Source organism: Peromyscus leucopus, chromosome 5 (assembly GCF_004664715.2).
Source record: "Peromyscus leucopus breed LL Stock chromosome 5, UCI_PerLeu_2.1, whole genome shotgun sequence".
NCBI lineage: Eukaryota > Metazoa > Chordata > Mammalia > Rodentia > Cricetidae > Peromyscus > Peromyscus leucopus.
This window is the reverse complement of record NC_051067.1, coordinates 34,612,444-34,631,217: the sequence shown is the minus strand read 5'-3', so window position 1 is coordinate 34,631,217 and position 18,774 is coordinate 34,612,444. Positions and strand designations below refer to the sequence as shown.

Sequence of the window (18,774 nt, the reverse complement as noted above, 5' to 3'; positions counted from 1 at the left end):
TTGTACCTATGCAGATGCATGTAGTGACCCGAGGTCTCATCTATTTTAGATGTTTTCCTCAATCACTCTCCACCTTATCTTTTTTACTTTAATTAATTATTTTTTTTTTTTATATTGAGACAGGATCTCACCATGTAACTCTAGCTGTCCTGAAACTCACTATGTAGACTAGGCTGGTCTTGAACTCACTGAGATCCACTTGCCTCTGTGTCTCAGTCAACATGCCCAGTTTCCACCTTCTTTTTGAGTTAGGGTTTCTCACGGAGCCAGGAACTCACTAATTTAGCTAGCCTAGCTGACCAGCGAGGTCCAGGGATCATCTCGTCTCTGCCTCCGCAGCATTAGGGATTGCCAGTGTATACCACCACACTTGGTTCTTATGTGGAGACTCGGGATCTGAACTCAGGTTCTTGTGCTGATGGAACAAATACATCAATGTTTGAGCCATCTCCCAAGCCTGGATTATTGGTAGCGTTTCAGGGCATAACATTCCTGATTATTACATAATGGCTGGTAGATTTGGTAGTCTCAAATCTAGAGAGATGTTTCTGTTTCCTCTAAGATTAAAAATCCCATAATCAGTGGCCCCATGATCATTTAAGGCAGTGGAATTATTTTGTTTGTTTCCATTTTAAAAGCAGAATCTTTTATACATAATAGGTGGGAAAGAGAATGTTCTGGGGTGTTTTGGGTTAAATCAAGTACGCCTGTCTGAAGAAAGAAGTGTATATATATGGTTACTGGGATGACTAGAGAAGAGTGGACTCCTAGCTGGGCATGGTGGGGCATGCCTTCAATCCCAGCACTCAGAAGGCAGGGGCAGGAGATCTCTGGGAGTCTGAAGCCAGCCTGGTCTACATAGCGAGCCCAGGACAGCCAGAGTTACATGGTGAGACTTTGTCTCGTCCTGGCGGTGGACGGGTCCTCTTTTATTTTCAGACATAGTATTCCTGAGTCTGTTATCTTGTGGCTCTCCAGTAGAAAATATAAAATTATATGATCAGACAAACACCACCCATGGGAAGAAGACCAGTGAAGTGTACCCTAGGATGAGACTGTAATTTTTTGGTCTCTTTTAGTTATTAAAAGCAAGTGGAGCCAGGCAGCAGTACATGCCTTTAATCCCAGCAATCGGAAGGCAGAGCCAGGTGGATCTCTGTGAGTTCAAGGCCAGCTTGGTCTACAGAGTGAGATCCAGGACTGGCACCAAAACTACACAGAGAAACCCTGTCTCGAGAAAGCAAAAAACAAAAACCAATTGGGACTGGAGAGGTGGATTAGTGGTTAAGAGCACTTGCTATCCTCGCAGAGGACCTGGGTCCAGTTCCCAGCACCACATGGTACCTAATCATCATCTGAAACTCCAGTTCTGAGGAATCTGATGCATTTTTCTGGTGCCCTTGGACACTTCATGAAAGTAATCCACAGACTTACATACAGGGAAAATGCCCATATACATAAATTACAATAAACACTTTTTAACAACAACAACAAAAACACCCTTACCCTGGGTTCAGTTTTCACTAACACACACACACACACCATCTGCTTTCAAGCATGACTCTCTTCCTAAGTCAATTTCAGCTACTTGGAGTGGAATGACACCTTTTCTCACCCGACTCCAAAGCTTAACTTCTCCATTGTGCTTCCGGAGGGCAGGGAGGGGCAGGCAGCACCGATATCTCTCTGCTTAATTCAGTTCTGGCTCTCACTGTGGATTGACTAAACAGACACCTACTGGCCACCGATAGGTGGTCTTCCCAAGCCACTCGTCCAGGGAATTCTAGGACCTTCATTCTTTCTCAGAAAACTCGGTATTGAATTCTTTCTTGCCACTCTAATTCTGCTCCCCAAATTACTCCTCTGTAGCCTTCCTGTTTTAGATTTCCACCGAAGTGCTCTTGACTCTCTGAGACTTACATCCTTGTTGTGCTGAACAGTGAAAGGCGGTCTACCAGCCCCTCTCAACTGACTTCCCCTTCCCCAACTCTCCGGCAGAACCACTGGGCTTCCTGAGCGGATGGCTAGCTAAGAACACGGGCACCTCTTCTAGATGCCGATCTCTGCGAACTGCTTGCTCTCCTGTGGATTCCCTTCAGACTCTCCTATCAGTTGACATTAGTAGAGGGCTGGGGGCTCACCCTGTGGCTTGTGGACTCAGTTCTCGCCCTCGCCTAGCCTTAAGCTTGCTTGAGCTGGGGAAGGATTAACAAAGCAAATACTGATTATGGTTGGATGTGTCCTAAGTGATCTAGTACAATGCTCACCCCTAAGCATTGACAACTCTCATTAGAATGTGGTATATTTGTTCCTGGTGTTTATCACAAGATCTCAGGGCTGAGTGCAGAGCCCCAGGAGAAGGGATAAGTTCATCAAATAAAGACACAACTGTCGTGTCTGAAGGTGGCACACCGTGGGCAGCACAAGAGGAAGCAAGGATGCCTCAGGGGCTCAGGTCTGCCTTCCCTTGTTATATGGAGACCAGAGAATGAGCGAAAGCACAGTGGGCGCCATTGGGCTTCAAAAGCAAAATTGATAATGAGGGATGGGAGAGTGAAGAATGTATGCAGTTGATTAGTGGGCAGACACTCATGGTTGGTCCAGGAGTGGGCAGGAAATCCAATCCAGAAGAAGCCAGTTCTTTGTCAGGCAAGTGATGGATGATCTAACTGGGCATGCACACCTGTCTTAACTGAGACTCTGAGGGTAAAACATGGAAGAAATCAAAACATGTATGAAAACCAAGAGAATACCTATGCAGCAGTATCTGCAGGGTCTTGATGAGAAGTCAACAGCTGCTCAATGTGCTCAGGACAACTGTGTGGACCTGAAAAGCTGTTTCCCCAGCAGCCCCATGACATCTCCATTTCCCCGACACTTACTAATTTCCTTGCAAGAACGTCCCATGATTTCAGGTGATTTGAGCAAATCTCTGCCTTGGAATCACAGAACCTAGTAAAAGTGAAACCACTGATGCAGAAATGAGAATCAGCCTGGTGAGTTGTCATGGAAGAAGAAAAGAAGCCCTAAGAGTGTGGGTCTCTGTCCTCACAACCATTCATTTTAATAGTATTGAAATCCCTCTTTGTCTCCAGGCTGATAGCAAAGCTATTTCCATAGTCATTCTTCTTTTTGATTCATATATGCCATCATACAACTCGATAGAAATAGCCCCAGCATGCTTTGCAGGTGCCTTGACTTGCATGCTGGAAGAATTGCTTCACTTTCCCTGGGGGATAAAATAATTGTCTCTGGGCCTAAAGAAGAGGCTCGCCTGGCAGAGTGCTTCCCTGGGATTGAGCTCCAGCACCACATTAACTGGGCATGGCGGCTAATGTCTGTCAGTCATCCCAGCACTGGGGAGGCGGAGGCAGCCTTTGGCTGCAGAGCAAATTCCAGGGGAGCCTGGGACACACAAGCCCCTGTTAAAACAACAAATCAGTGTTTCCAAGTTTGCTTTAACTTTTTTTTTGTTTTGTTTTGGTTTTGGTTTTTCAAGACAGGGTTTCTCCGTGTAGCCCTGTCTTTCCTGAAACTCTCTTTGTACACCAGACTGGCCTCAAACTCACAGAGATCTGCCTGCCTCTGCTTCCGCCTCCTGAGTGCTGGGATTTAAGGTGTATGCCACCACACCCTGGCTTTTTTTTTTTTCCTCCCTTCCTGATTGGTTTAATTTTTAGCCTTAGGTCATTGAGACGTGGCTCTCATTTTTCTCCTCATCATGTATTTTACACCTGGCAATCTTCAGAGTAGGAAAGAGGCCCAAAATCTACATCTATAATTCTGAGATCCAGCAACGCTTCACTTCTGGTAGCTAACGAGAAAAAGATTCTTGTACTTTTGAAAAGATCAGTATAGCTGGGCTTGGTGGCATACACCATTAAACTGCACTCAGGAGGCAGAAGCAGGTGAATGAATCTCTGAGTTCGAGGCCAGCCTGGTCTACAGAGTTCCAGGATGGTCAGGGTTACAAAGAGAAAGAAACTCTGTCTTGAAAAACAAACAAACAAACAAAAAGACCGGTGTAAAATGACATCATTGTAACAGTAGAAACAGGAAATCTTCTTGGTCAGTGTTTCTTTAATTTACTCATCCTTCTTATGTGTTTGTTCAGGGGGGGAAACCCGTCAGTATCTTACTTATTTACTACTTTTTTCCTCTGAGTTATGGCTGTCCTGAAACTTTCTATGTAGACCAGGCTGGCCTTGAACTCACAGAGATCTACCTGCTTCTGCCTCCCAAGTGCTGGGATTAAAGGTGCACACCACTATACCTGGCTTGAATTCTTTTTATTAGCATATGAACTGAATAAAAGAATGAGTATGATGACATTTTTCCTCCACACTGATATTTTGATAATGTTTACTTCTAATTATTCTCTTTGTTCTTCCCTCACTTTTCCTTTCTTGGCTTTTTAAATCACGAGCTTTTGTTTTGTTTTGTTTCACTAATGTGTCCATCTTTGTGTGTGCATGTGCAGGTGTTGACCGAGGCTCAGAGAGCACTACCTGTGGTCTGGAGTTAACTGGAGTGGCGGTTGTGAGCCACACCATGTGACTGTCGGGAACTGAACTCAGGTCTCTGATAGAGCAGTAACTGCTTTTTAGGTCTTCTTTTTTACCTTTTTAAAACAAGCTGTCATGTAGGCTAGCTCAGCCTCAAATTCACTCTCTAGCAGAGGCTGGCCTTGAACTCAAGATTCCTGCCTCCATGTCCTGAGTGCTAGGATTTCAGGCACGTGTCACCATCCACACCCAGCCTCCTTCGGTGCCATAAAAGACACTATTTGGGAATAATCACTGGCTAAACTATTTGAGAAATGCAGAGGACTTTCCATAGCTTCGGCCCCATACTTCATTTCCTGGATTTCCTGGGTGTTCCTCCACAACATTAAGCCAAAACTATTAGTAACCCCTAAATGTACTGAGTAGGGGCTGGGTTGAGGACAGCCCTCTGGTCTTTCTGTCTGGGTGAGGAGCAACGTGCTGTGTATTCTGAGACTACAGCCCCACAACTTCCCAGGAGCTTTAGATAAATTATTCAAAGTCTGTCTTCTCCAGGGAATGGCAAACAGGAGAGATAAAAGGCCCACATTGGGAGTGTGGGAACAGGGAGGGAGAAGGCTGAGCCAGAGCCTGAAGATGAAGAGTTACAGAAAACTATTTTCACAGGTTTTAGGTGCCAGAGCTGAGGGAGTTAGGACAGCCACTGGTAAGAAACTGACCACTAACCACTTAGACAGCAGGAGGTAGTTGACCTGTTAAGCAGGGATTGGCTGCTTAGCGCTTATAAAAGAGTTTGCTTGCACCATACATGGGCATCATCACCGCACACTGGGCATTCGCTACAGAAGGAGCCTGCTCAAGCTAACAGACAAGGCTTTCATTCCCTTCCCTCCAGACTGAACACTGGAGCAGGAAATGGTGCATTCACTGTATTGAAAATAACTAAAGAAGCAAGGGGCCTACGTAAATGATATTTTATTTGTTTCCTCTGTTCTAATCTTAAAACAAAAACAAAAATAAAAACCATCAAATAGGATGTCATTTCAGTGCCTTAGGGGCAATGCAAAGTAATTTGGTGTTATTGGTGTATAAATGAGTTGCAACTTTGGCCTTTTCCAAAAATCCTGCAGTTTGAAGGAAGACCCCTGCTGCAAAGCTCATGGCGCCACTTGACTTGTGCCTGGCATGCTTGGCAGGACTCCATACACAAATTGTCTTGAGTTGAGACTGTCAGAAGAAAGGAAAGCAGAGCTAAATTTATAACCACTCATCCTTACAGATATCCACACATAGAGGTGTATCATCATAACTGGCATAAACCAGGGTGCCCAGGGTCCAACAGCCCCCTGGGAAATGCCGTTTAGTGATGTGAGGGTTTTTTCTTCTTCTTTTTGACATGAAGCAGGAAAACAACACATGCAGGAAACCATAAAACCCTTCAAGTTAACTGTAGCAACGGTCAATCTCATTAGGAGAGGATAGGTGGCCTACAGCCTCTGCACAAAGGCACTCTGACTAATTTTCAGCTTTTACACTGGCCCTGCCTTTTGGGTGACAGAGCAGAAGATCTACTCTGACATTTAGATCATTTGTACTCTCTCCTGCCTTACTGACTCCTGAAATTAAGTCCATGCATTCAAATTTTAAGATACATTTGTTGAAGTAGAATGTACACACACCCCCCAAATTATTTAAGCTTGCACTTCCGACTGAGATGGAACAAAGACATTCTTGAGGAAATGGATGAGGAGAGGGCTGAAGGAAGGATGTGGGGGATGAGAGGACCACCAATGCCTGTTACCCATGCTTCTCCACTACTCAAATGGAGAAAATACCTATTTTGATCCTTTTTTTTTTTTTTTGGTTGTTGTTTTAAAATTTTTATTTTTGTTTTTGTTTTCATGAGATAGAGTCTCACTGGTAATATCCTAACTAGCCTGGAATATACTTTGGAGGCCAACCTGACCTCAAACTTGAACTCTGAGCAGTTCTCCTGCTTCTGCCTTCCGAGTGTCATGATTGCAGATGTGCACCAGTACACTTGCCTTAAGAGGTTGTCCCCTCGGAGAGAAAGTGGGTCTGGGTCTGGGTTCATTCTTGGGTTCAGGAAATAGGATTCCAGAGTCTCACACATGCTAGGCAAGCACTCTAGCCCTGAGCCACAACCCTGTCTGTCTCTCTCTTCTGACTCTATGACCTCAGACTGATGACTGAATCATCCCTGTTTCTCCTTGCAAAAAGGGTGGTATCAATCCTTTGCCTGTATACTTACTGAGATCATGCTAATGCACTGTGAGGGTAGTCATTTTCACTTGGGTTTGCACTGAGACTATATGGAGAACTTAGTCAGACTGTGGCCTGGTTCTGCACTTTCAAAGAGTCCTGGGGAGTGGGGTAGGGGGTGGGGGTAGATTTGATCAAAACACGTTGTGTACTTGTATGAAATTCTCTAACAACAAATGGAAAATATATTAACAAAATATAAAGAATTCTGGGCTGGGCCTTAGGTCAGTGATAGAGAACTTGACTAGCGTGCCCCAGACTCTAGGCTCAATCCCTAATCACACAAACAGACTCATACACATACACACACACACACATACACACACACACACACACACACACACACACAATTTTTTGTTTTGAGACTGGATCTCACATAGCCTGGCTGGCCTCAGACTTACTATGTTACCAAAGATGGCCTTGAACTTCTGATCCCCCTGCTTCTACTTCCTAGTCTGGCATGCACCACCCAGTCCCAGTCTGTCTCATGTGATATTGAGAGGCCAATCCAGGGCCTCCTGTGTGCTTCACAAGCAGTTACCAAGTGAGCTACAGTCTATCCTTGTCCTCAAGTCATCCCAATATTGAGGATTTGTGTAGCAGGCAGCGTATTTATTGTCCTTTAGTGCTGTCTGCTTTCTGTATTGCTGGCACTGTGGTCAGCTTGCACAGGTTCTCCCCTTTTTATAATAAGCCACAAGGTAAAGCGCCGGTACTTAGTGAGCACAGACTGCAACCCGGCATTGTCGCACATGTTCCACATATGGGATCACACTCAATTCTCACAACAGCTTTATCTACCAGGTAGCCTACTACTTAATGATTTAGAACCGAGGCTTAGAAGGGCTAAGAAACTTGACCACGGGCCTCCAGCTAGCTGACCTCAGAGCCAGTATTCAGACTCAGATTTTCACTAAATTCAACATGACTTGCCACAGATAGCACAAAATGCAAATGAAGCTTGAAGGCCTTATAGAAATGCAAATAAGAAGTCAACAAATAAGAACACGTTTTTTATTTGCAAAAAGAACTTGCTGGAAAGTAAATGTGGAGAAATGCGCATTCAAGGGTTAGTCCTGCTCCTCCACCAAGTTTTGACTTTTGAGACAGGGTCTCACTATGTAGCCCTGGCTGCCCTGGAACTCACTATGTAGGCCAGACTGGCTTCGAACTCAAAGAGATCCACCTGCCTCTGCCTCTCCAGTGTTGGGATTAAAGGCATGCGCCACCGTGCCCAGTTTATGGCAAAGGCTTGATGCCCTGGTAATTGGAGACTCAAGCTGGTGAGCTATGGCCGTTTTTTGTGCAGGGCCTTGACAAGCTGCATGTGAACTGAGCACCTTACCCTGGACAAAGGGTAATAGTGGGGGTTAGCATTGTCTGAGACACCATCCAGACGTCAAAAGGCATTGCACTACCCACACAAGCTACCCACGTCAGCTTCTAAATGGTGGGCAGGGTGAAAAACTAGATGTATTTTCAGATCTTCTAGTATGAATCAGAATGGCTAGGGTAAATGTTAGTGATCTGGGAAGGGCCAGAGGTGTATTTACAGTCCTGGGGACAGGACAGCTGGAGAGATGGCTCAGCAGTTAAGATGGCTTCCTGTTCTTCCAGAGACCCAGAACTTAGTTCCCAGAGTGGAGTTGAGTGGCATACTGTCTGTGACTCCAGTTTCTCCCAATCTCACTGTTGTGAGGCCCTTTGCACACACATGTGCCCATTCCACACAAACACATCAGTAAAATGAATCTTAGAAACAACTCAAAACACCCACAAAAAAGAAAATAAACATAGAAAACTTCCACCCTGAGAAATCTAACTGGGTGATACAAATTCAGGTTCTTAGTTTTTCTGGAAATGTTCTTCTTCTTTTTTTTTTTTCCTTTTAAGGATGGCAGCACCAAGCGCTGCTTGGTCTAGGATCCGGGATGCGCTGGCCACACCTTTATTCCCAGCACTTGCGAGGCAGAGACAGTGGATCCCTGAGTTCAAGAGAGAGTTCCAGCACAGCCAGGGCTACAAAGAAAGCCTGCCCTGAAAAAACAATAAACAAACAAACAAACAAGCAAATACGGGATCTCTGATGAAGTCTTCTGACCAGAGACCTTAGCCACTGGATAAACTGAATCACTGACCTTCCAACTTTGCTTTTTCCTCAGGATACCCGCTCAGAGCAGGGTCAGCAGAAACCCAAGGCCTCTGCAGGGACTCAGCCCACCAGATTAGCTGGGAGGCTGATTTCATTCATTTATTTATTTATTTGTTTGTTTGTTTTTCTTGGCACTTCAGGGGACTCGGCTAGGGACTGACATGGTGATAAGTGTCACTGATCCACATTGCCGAGTGAAAACCACAGGGCCTGAAGCGGTGTCTTAAACAACAGAGAAGAAAGCTGGGCCACAGCTCACGCTTTTCTGCTGAGCCACATCATCTCAGTCACAGTCAAGTGGCTTTCTAGGTCTATTTTGCCTTGTGCAGTCTGGTATGTAAGTATCCTTTCTGAATGCAAGGTTAGATAAAGTTCAGAAATGGTTTGCATTTGCCACACACCCCTGCTAGGAAGCACATGGCAGGCAGCATCCCTTTAAAAAGTGCCCTGCAGAGTTCCTTGTTTTCTTCAGGGTGCTGGGGATGTAGCCCTAAACCTTGAGCATGCTAGTCAAGTGCTCTATTCCACTTACACCCTGGGCCTTAGGATTCTTAAAAGAAATATTTAGGAGGCTGGAGGGATGGCTCAGTGGTTAAGAGTATGGGCTGCTCTTCCAGAGGACCTGGGTTCAATACCCAGCACCCACAAGACAGCTCACAACTGTCTGTAACTCCAGTTCCAGGAGATCCGACACCCTCACACAGACAGTATATTTAGGCAAACAGCAACACAGATAAAATAAATTCTTAAAAAAAGAAAAAAAAAAAGAAACTATTTGAAAGCATTTGCTCTTCAATGCAAAGCCAAGGGAAAAATAAACGAGATTGTAGCAGGAAAGCCTAGAAAAAGACAAACATTCAAAGATATGTATCACTTTAAAAATGCACGGGGTTCATTTATATTAGGGTTTAGATGTTCTGGGTCAAAAGGGGGGGGGGGAGGAATAAAACCCTAAGCAATCCTCTTGTCTTCACCACAATGATCAAACATTAAACTTAAGCATATTAAATATTTTTTTTTTAAAAAAAGAAAAACTTACAATGCCATGTTGTTGCAGGGTTTTTGTGTGGGGTAAAATGGCATTTTAGGGTCCATAACTCAGGGGGTAGAGTGCTTGCCTAGCACCCACAAGGGATCATACACACCACACTCACACAAAAAGGCATTACTGCTCTAGACTATCCAGTATATAGAAGCTTATGTGAGAAAGGTGGAAACCGAAAGCTGCCCCTAAGAGAGGAGTGATACTAAAGCAATATTACTATTTTAGAGGGGGAATTGCTTTTTAAAAATTTTTATTCTTTGAAAGCTTCATGCATGTCTGCTGTGTATTTTAATCACAGTCACCTCCCAGCAAATTTTTTTTTTTTTTTTTTTTTTTTTTTACTGTGCAAAAAAAACGCTTGCCTTGCTGGTCTCCAGAAGTCTTTCAGCTGTGATCCCAGGATGCAGGGCCCTTGCCTACAATCCTCAGAATAAGGGGATTATTTCCAAATGCTGCTTGTTAACCCTTTCTCTCCAGGGCTGAAAACACTAGGAAATGTGGGAAACACACATTTTGAAGGGTGAGCGTGAGCGTTTGGAAGGGGAAGAGGACTTCTGTTGGCCCGTGGAAACTGTTGATCTCTAAAATAAACAAGAAGTACTGTTGGGCTTTCAGACTTTCTCCAGGCAGATCTCACTACTCCTGTTTCTGATGCTTATAAATCTATACGGTCTCCAGCCTTGGGTCCTCGTTCAGTTGAGAAAAGGCTGTATTTTACTTACAGTGACACCCATGCTGGGCGTGGCACAAGACGGAGAGTTTAAGGCCACATTAACTTTGGTTCTTCTGAAAACAGGCCTCAAGTAGTCCAGTCTGACCTTGAACTCATGATTCTTCAGCCTGGTGTCTCTTGAGTGCTTGGATTATAAGCATCTATTACCACACCCTACCAACCTTTGCATTTGAAGGGAGGAACCCTCCCCCCCAAAGCCTAACAAAACAAGCCTAAGTATTTTTTTTTTTTTCATTCTGTAACTGGCAAAGGCTCTCTCCTCCAAGACCTAATAATTTAGCAGACTTATTTGTTCTTGGTCTGTGGAAAACCGATGTTGGCGTGTAAAAGAGATGCAGCTTCAGAAACACAAAGCAAAAAATACATTAAAAAAGCTCAGCCAGCCAGGTTGCACTGCGAAGCCCGCCCCTCCCCCTCTTTGAAATTTCCAGACAAAGGGTGCTTGCTGATGTGTAGTAGAGGCAGAGAATTCCTCGAAGGCGTGCAGCGGGTTGACACATACACGTGGCTGACGCCATCACTCGGGGTCAGGCCTGCCAAATCTGGCCAAGAGGAACTTAGTATTTGTCAATAAGATGGCATTAACGGGCTCGTCTAGAAGTCACGAGCTCCAAAGCCACAGCAGACCAGCAGTCTGCCTGGACAGGGAGGGCTCAGGGCTCGGATCTCAGGCATAAGAATGACAAAAGTCAAGATTTAGGGTTCAGTTCCAGCTGATTTTATTTCCTTCTCAAAAAAAGTTATTTACAGAAGGTATATAGCAACAACCTGACAGGCAGTGATGGACAGAATTAGCTGGCATGAATTTTTTTTTTAAATTTTCCTTTTTTTTTCTCTTCCCCCAAACATTGCTTTTTTTTTTTTTTGTGGCCTTGAATTTTAAGACAAATATTCTACACGGCATATTGCACAGGATGGATGGCAAAAATAAAAATTAAAAAAAAAAGTTTAAAAACAAAAACCCTTAACGGAACTGCCTCTTAAAAGGCAGGCGTCCTTGTGCCTGTCATGGTATATTAAACATACATACACACAATCTTTTTGCTTATTATAATACAGACTTAAATGTACAAAGATGTTTTCCACTTTTTTTTTCAATCTTTAAACACAACAGCTATAAACCTGAACACATATGCTATCACCATGCCATAAGACTAAAACAATTATATTTAGCGACAAGTAGAAAGGATTAAATAGTCAAATACAAGAATGAAAACGCAGTACATAGTGTCGCGAACTCAAATCGGCATTTAGATAGATCCAGTGGTTTAAACGGCACGTTTTTGCGTATAAAAAAAGTGCAAAAAAGATGTGGTTTACAAGTTAAAGCTACAGAATCCCTTTTTGCTGTGAATGCCCCAGTTTTAAAGCCTCTGGACAGAACAGCAATTCGTTTAAAAATCTGTTTTTCTTAAAGCGTTGTGGTGCTGGGCTGAACTCTCCTCCCCACCGTATGAGACAGGGGGGTTGAAAGGTGGAAACTGGTGGCAGGTTAAGGGATACTGTCACTTTAAGAAGCCTGCAGATTGAAGTGTAAACATGGAGAAACCAGGGGCTGATTTTTCAAACTGTGTGAGATATTAACCAGCCACCTTATTATAAAAATCAGGAAATCCAAACAGCGATTTACACCGATTAACACCCCCTTTATATATTTTTTACAAAAATACACTGAGAAAATAATCAAACGTTTTCATCTCTCTTGTCTTTTTTTGTTTTTTAAAAGTGTCAAAAGTCTACATTTAAATATAAAAAATTAAAAGTTAAAACTCTAGCCCTTCAGTGAAGGAGACGTAAAATGGCGTGGGTAACAACACTAGAAAAAAGAAAGAAAGAAAATAAAAGGAAGATAAAAATAAAGAAATGAGGTCAAAAGACAAGAAAGCAAAAGAAAGGGGGGAAAGGGACAAAATAAGAAAACTGTTTGGCCAGTATAAATACGTCCACATATAAAATGGCATCTGATTACATTTACAAGGAAAAAAAAATACAAAGATGAGCGTCCGTGAGGGGGTAAAAATAAACGGGTCTTCTCAATTACACCTATAAGGAACAGACACACACGGAGAAAAAATTTGGTCCTGAATTGTGTTTTTTCAAAAGTCCAGCACAGATTTGAGTTGCGTTTGAATCCTTTGAAAGAGTTAAGAATGAAAAGGAGCTGGTGATCGGTTCGTTGTAGGAATCAAACATAGCGCCATCTATCCGCTTTTTATATTATCCTACACTATTGTAAAAACTGCTCAACAGTCTTATACAGAAATCTTCAAAAGATAGACAGGATAACATGCTATATTAACCCCACCAGTGAAATAACTCAACACCATCACGATTCCCATTAAGAGAAGAAAAAAATCTCTTTTCCCCCCCAAAACCACTCCGCGACCCCTGGACCACATCCCACAGTCTCCTGTCCTCCCGCCGGCTCTGGGTAGCCTCACCTCTCCGATTTTTTTTTTTTTTTTTAATTCTTTATTTTTGCACAGACCCCAGGCAGAGGCCCGGGGACCCCAACGCCCTCAGCGCTCCAGGTCCTTCTGAGTCCCCAACCAGGCGGCTGTGGCTTCCACGAGGTCCCCATGTTCATTTCTGAGGCTGGCCTGCTGCTCCCTGCACATCTCTGGCTGCAGGGACAAGGAAGGAAAAAAAAAAAAAAATCCCAAGCCGGGACTTCGCCAGCGTGGAGTCTCTCCATGCCAATGCTCCCCCCAAGCCCAACACAAACGCCATGGCCAAACGCATCACCCCGGTGCCTTCTGTCTCCATTGCAGAAAAAGAAAAAGGAAAAAAAAAATACAAAGAAAGGGTGGGAAGGAGAGGGGGCGCGCTGGATTTCCCCCCTCCTCTCTTGACCAAGAGGCAAAATTAAATTCAAATAAGAAATCACCAAGGTGGCGAAGTGAGAGGGGGCAAGATTCCTTCGGTCTCTAGAAGCTTAGCTCGGCTTCTTTTCTTGCTGGGGGTGCAACCAAGTCCGGAAGCTCGTTGGAAGGTGAGGGGGGGGAGTCTCTTCAAGCAAAAATGGGGAGGAAACTCGAAATAGCTTTTTTAGCCACCAACAACATCAATAACAACAATAAAAGGTCGCCTCCGTCTACTCTCCGCCTCCTCCTAGTCCCCAGCCCTGGAAGTGGGGGATGGGAGCGCGGGTCCACTACGCCCCCGCGCTCCTTCTCCAACGACGGGACGTGGTCGAGGTCAGCCCTACGCACTTTTTCTTCCTTTTCTTTTCCCCTTTCTCCTTCCATTCTCCATCTGTTCTTTTTCCTCTTTTTTTCTTTTTCTTTCTTTTTTTTAAAATTTTTTTTTCGTTTGTTTTGCTTTTGTTTTCCTCTCTCCTCTCCTGCCTCTTGGCCCTCCTTCTCTCCGGCCCGCGCTCCCTTCAGTAGGTGAAGACCAGGTTGGAGATGCTGGACTCCAGCCAATCTCCCGAGATCATCTCGCTCACCTCGGGCGTGCAATAGTCCGGGAACTCGAAGTGGGAACCTGAGCCGGGTTCGAAGTTAAAATCCAGGTCCCGATCGAGCGCCGACGAGGAGCTGAAACTGCCCAGGGACATGCTTTCAAAGTTTGAACTGGGATTCAGGTCGAGCAGGTCGTCTTCGAACTCATCGTCGGACGACGAGGAGCCAGAGGAGGAGGACGAGGACGAGGAGAGCGACGAGGACGCGTGTGAGGGCGCGCTGGACGGGGCGGGTGAGGCTGCGCGCAGGCTGGCGTAGCCTCGGTGGTCAGCTGGCGAGCGACCGGCGGCTGGCGATGATGCTGCACTGCTGCGGCCGCTCAGGCTCCGGCCATCGGGCGAGCATCCCGGGCCTCCATCCTCGTACAGCCCCAGCGGGTCGCTGGGGTCGGCGCCTGCTCCCAGGCCCCCGACGGGGGACGCCGAAGCGCCTAGGCTCCCGAACAAGTAGACGCGCTTTACTTTCTTGTCGGCCGGGTGCTTGGCAGGGGTGGCCAGCGCGCTGGTCGGCGAGGAGGAGGCGGCCGGGGTGGCCGCGCTGGGAGTCCGCACCTTGTAGACTGCCGTGGGCTCGCCCAGGGGCAGCAGGGCGGCCTGCTCCGGAGAGAACGATGCAGTCGCTTTGCCGCCGCCCGCCGGGACGAGTTTGGCGTGGGGCTTGCCGACCGCGCTGCCCGCCACCTTGGGGCCGCAGCTCTTCTTGGGCGCGGGTTTAGAGCTGCCGCCCGCGCCACCCCCCGCGTGGCCGCTTCCCGCGTGGCCGCTGCCGCCTGCGACCTTGTCGCCCTTCTCCCCGGGCTTGGCTGCGGCCGCCGATCCCGCGCCCGCGTTGCCCGACTTCACCTTCTTCCGCGGCCGGTACTTGTAGTCAGGGTAGTCAGCCATGTGCTTGAGGCGCAGCCGCTCCGCCTCCTGGATGAACGGGATCTTGTCGCTGTCCTTGAGCAGCTTCCAGCGTTTGCCCAGCCGCTTGGAGATCTCGGCGTTGTGCATGTCGGGCGACTGCTCCATGATCTTGCGCCGCTCGATCTGTGACCACACCATAAAGGCGTTCATGGGCCGCTTGATGTGGCCACTGGGCGTCTTGCACCAGCTGGGGTCGTCCGCCTTGCCGCCCGTGGACGCGGTGGAGCCAGGCGTCGGGGAGGACGCGATGCCCAGCTCCAGGCCCGCGCCCGAGTCCGAGCTCTCCCCGGCCAGCAGCGCCTCCGTGTTCTCCGCGTTGTTAGTCTGCTGTACCATGGCCCCGGCTCGCCGGGCGCCCACGCGCGCTCACACGCTCGCGGCGCGGTCGCCGGGCCCTGCGGGCTCCCCGGGGCGGAGACCAGGGTCCCCCGAGCGGCGCACGGGCCAGGGGCGGCCGCCTCCTGCCGCCGACCTAGAGTCCCCGCGGCCCTCCGTCCTCCCTCACCGCTGCAGTGCTCCCTGCGGGCGCCGAGGCTTGAGCCGGCCACAGCTAGGAGTTTCTCCAAACGTTGATGGCCCGAGTGTCTTCCAAATGCAAGTTTCTCGCCGCCTCCGGGGCAAGTCTTCCCTCCCCCCCCTTCCCTGAAGCAGTCGATTGCAGTTCACGAGAGCTCGCGGTAGCTCAGGAAAGCGACATCGTCTCTAGCGCCTAAGTCCCTTTCCTGCAGTGCAAAGCCAAAGCGACTCTGGCTCCGGGACTCTCTGTGGGCGGAATCGGCGCTGAGGAGTTGGTGCAATTATTTTGTTGCAAGGTAGGAAGCCAAGAAGCTTGCATGCAACAGACCGGCATGAATAAATGTATGTTTCTCCCTCCCTCCTGCAAGAAGGGGAGCTGGTTACCGGCAGAGTTCTCCCACTGCAGACTCTCTAAGAAAGAGCGTGCAAGAACTGGAGACCGGGAGGGAGACGGCCCTCTTCCCCTCACTCTGTTTCTCTGGCTGCAGCTTAGAGCAGACCCCAATTCCGCCTCGCGCTTCTTTATCCTTTCGCAGACAGCCAATCAGCCGCTGTAACTAACGCTTCCTCGTGCCAAGCCCCTCCCCTGTCCTTCCCATTGGCTTGGAACCCGATGCAATAATAATCTCCGCGTGCAATGAGAAGCTCCAAATCTGACCTCATTCCAATTTACAGAGCAAACTTTTTAAAAGGGCTAGAAGTACAGCTGAGATTTCTGCTGCCTCTTTTTTTCCCCTTTTGCTGGGCGCGCGCGCGCGTGTGCCTGTGCCTCTGTGTGTGTGTGTGTGTGTGTGTGTGTGTGTATGTGTGTGCGCGCGCGCGCACGCGCGCGTGTGTGAAGAGGATGTTAATGCATGAAGTTATTAAGGGGAGAGACGGAAATGTATTCTAGCCATTATGTTAGATAACAAGGGGCTTGGAGGGGGGGTAAGGGTGAAATACTGTAAATGGAAGCTTTCTGCTTAAAAGCCGAGTGATTATTTTTATTAGTTCTTTTCAGCGCAGGAATAAAGAATCAGCCTTTGGTGCAAAATCTCTTTTCTCAGCTCCTTCTTAAAGCTAGAGATGTACATGGGGGGGAGCCACAACAATAAATCAATGGATATTGAAAACCATTAAGAAAGTGGTACCTAGACACCTGTCATCACAATTATTTTAACAACTCTAGGTACAGCACAGACGTTGGTGTATTGTGTAAATCCCTTCAGGATGCTATCTGTGCTGTTTGTGAAAGGCAGGGAATTTTTTTCTTTCAGTAATTGCTTACTCTTTTAGCCAAACAGAGGTTAACTAGTTATTTAATGATTTCAGCTCCCCTATAAATCCTGGGTAGCCCAAACAAGGAGATTTTCCTTGAAACGCTAAGGCAGTGGTCCATAATTACCTCAATAAGAGACTTTGTGTGGTTTTGTGTAGGGCGATCATGGTGAATACAGGATGGGAATTGACTTTACTTTCTAAATATTTGTTTTTCACAATTTCCAAAGGATAGATGGGTTCATTATCTGCTCTCCTTCCCTTCAGAGCATTCCGTCTTGGTTCTTTCTTACCCATTTTCTCGTGTGTGTGTGTGTGTGTGTGTGTGTGTGTGTGTGTGTGTGTGTGTGTGTTACTTGAAGCAAATGGTCCTGAAAGACCAAGAAAAAGAGAAAGGGGTCACAGAGGCCATTGGGGCTTCTAAACCCATCTCAAGCCCTTCAGCTGGTCTTTTTTTCTGGGTCTCAGTTGTTCTTTTCTGTGCTTTGGGAACCCCATGAGCTTCTTTATAGAAGGCTGTTGTTGGGGCTCAGAGAGTGTGTGATTATAAACCACTGATGTGTGTCCTGAGCCCTCTGTGAATTCTAACACTCTTTCCTTGGTAATGCAAATGCCACTTCTTGTAAACGCAGCATGTTGTTCAAGAGACTAAGATGGAATATGGTCCCTGATGGTGGAAAAGTAATCAAAAACCCCATTTGGTGGTCCAGGTCTGTTATCTTAGCACCTGGGAGATGGCATCAGGAAGACCAGGAGTTCAAGGTCATTCTCTTCCACTACTTAAGAATTCCAGGACAGCCTGGGCTACATGAGACCCTGTCTCAGAAATCTAAACATGCACACACACACATGGCAGGGAGAAGGTGCCTGGGTATTTAGAATATAGAATAACTTGGCCATACAAATCACTCTTTTCCCAAGATCTGAAAATTTGAATTCTAGTAAAAACTGACCTTTCTTAATATGATAAACTGATTTTTATCAGGCCAGTGGAAGACAGAGGAGTCCAAATTAAAGTGAGCTTTGGATTCATAGCAGGTGGTCTATTTCCACTTAGCTTGTCAGACTTTCAAAGTATCCAGGCTGGGAAGAGGCCTAGGGTGTCAGAGTTAGACAGTTACTGGAAAGAATACCCTATGGAGACAGCTGATCAGGACTCTAAGATCAACCACAAGCAAGAATGTTTTTGTGGGTAAAAGCAAATAATTGTTTGACCATTTGCTACCCATCATAGCCCTTCTTATTCCCAGAGAATGAAATCCTAAAATAGCATGCACCTTCCCCTACCCCAAAAAACCTTCCACAAAGAAAGGTACTTTGTATAACAAAAGCGAGGCATATATGTTTTTTCTGGTATGCACAGATACATGTCCTTAAAATACTATCAACCTGACATCTGAATTATTTTAAGAGGTCTCTTGTCTATGAAATCAACTTTTTTATTATGATAAAGCAGAATAAATTTATTTCCTGTAGAATCTGTACTAAATAATGTTTGATAATTTGGCAAAGATGAGAGTTGATATAATTGATGGTATTTCCAATGGTGTAAATCAGCTATCATAATTACACTCATGCCTAACAGAGATTTTATTTTAAAAAAAATCAAAAAAGAAGTTCCTGGCTTGATTTTTTGTTAGATGTATTAAAAAAATAAAATAAATAAAAAAAAACTCAACAGACTTTAAGTTGTACCATTATAGTATATGCCACCAAAAGAGAAAAGACCTTTAAGAAAAAAAAAATCACATTTTAATTAATTAATTTTTGTATTTGAGTGTACTGCCTGCCACTGGGCATATATGTAGGCCAGAAGACGGTCTGCTAGAGTTGGTGCTCTCCTCCCACTTATCTGGGTCCTGGAATTGACCTCAGGTTGACAGGGTTGTACCAGCTGAGACAATTCACCCACTG

General features: G+C 46.0%; 1 protein-coding gene across 1 annotated transcript; it reads right to left on the bottom strand.

Moving 5' to 3' along the window:
• Nucleotides 1-14,022: 14,022 nt before the first annotated feature.
• On the bottom strand, nucleotides 14,023-18,471 carry Sox4 (SRY-box transcription factor 4). The gene has a single exon (XM_028880899.2). It carries the CDS (start codon nucleotides 15,421-15,423, stop codon nucleotides 14,101-14,103), a length of 1,323 nt encoding a protein of 440 aa, XP_028736732.1. The 5' UTR covers nucleotides 15,424-18,471; the 3' UTR covers nucleotides 14,023-14,100.
• Between the last annotated feature and the right edge of the window lie 303 nt (nucleotides 18,472-18,774).

What these genes read in the sequence shown, in the direction of transcription:
- Sox4 (XM_028880899.2), bottom strand. Translation starts at nt 15,423, where the DNA reads ATGGTACAGCAGACTAACAACGCGGAGAACACGGAGGCGCTGCTGGCC.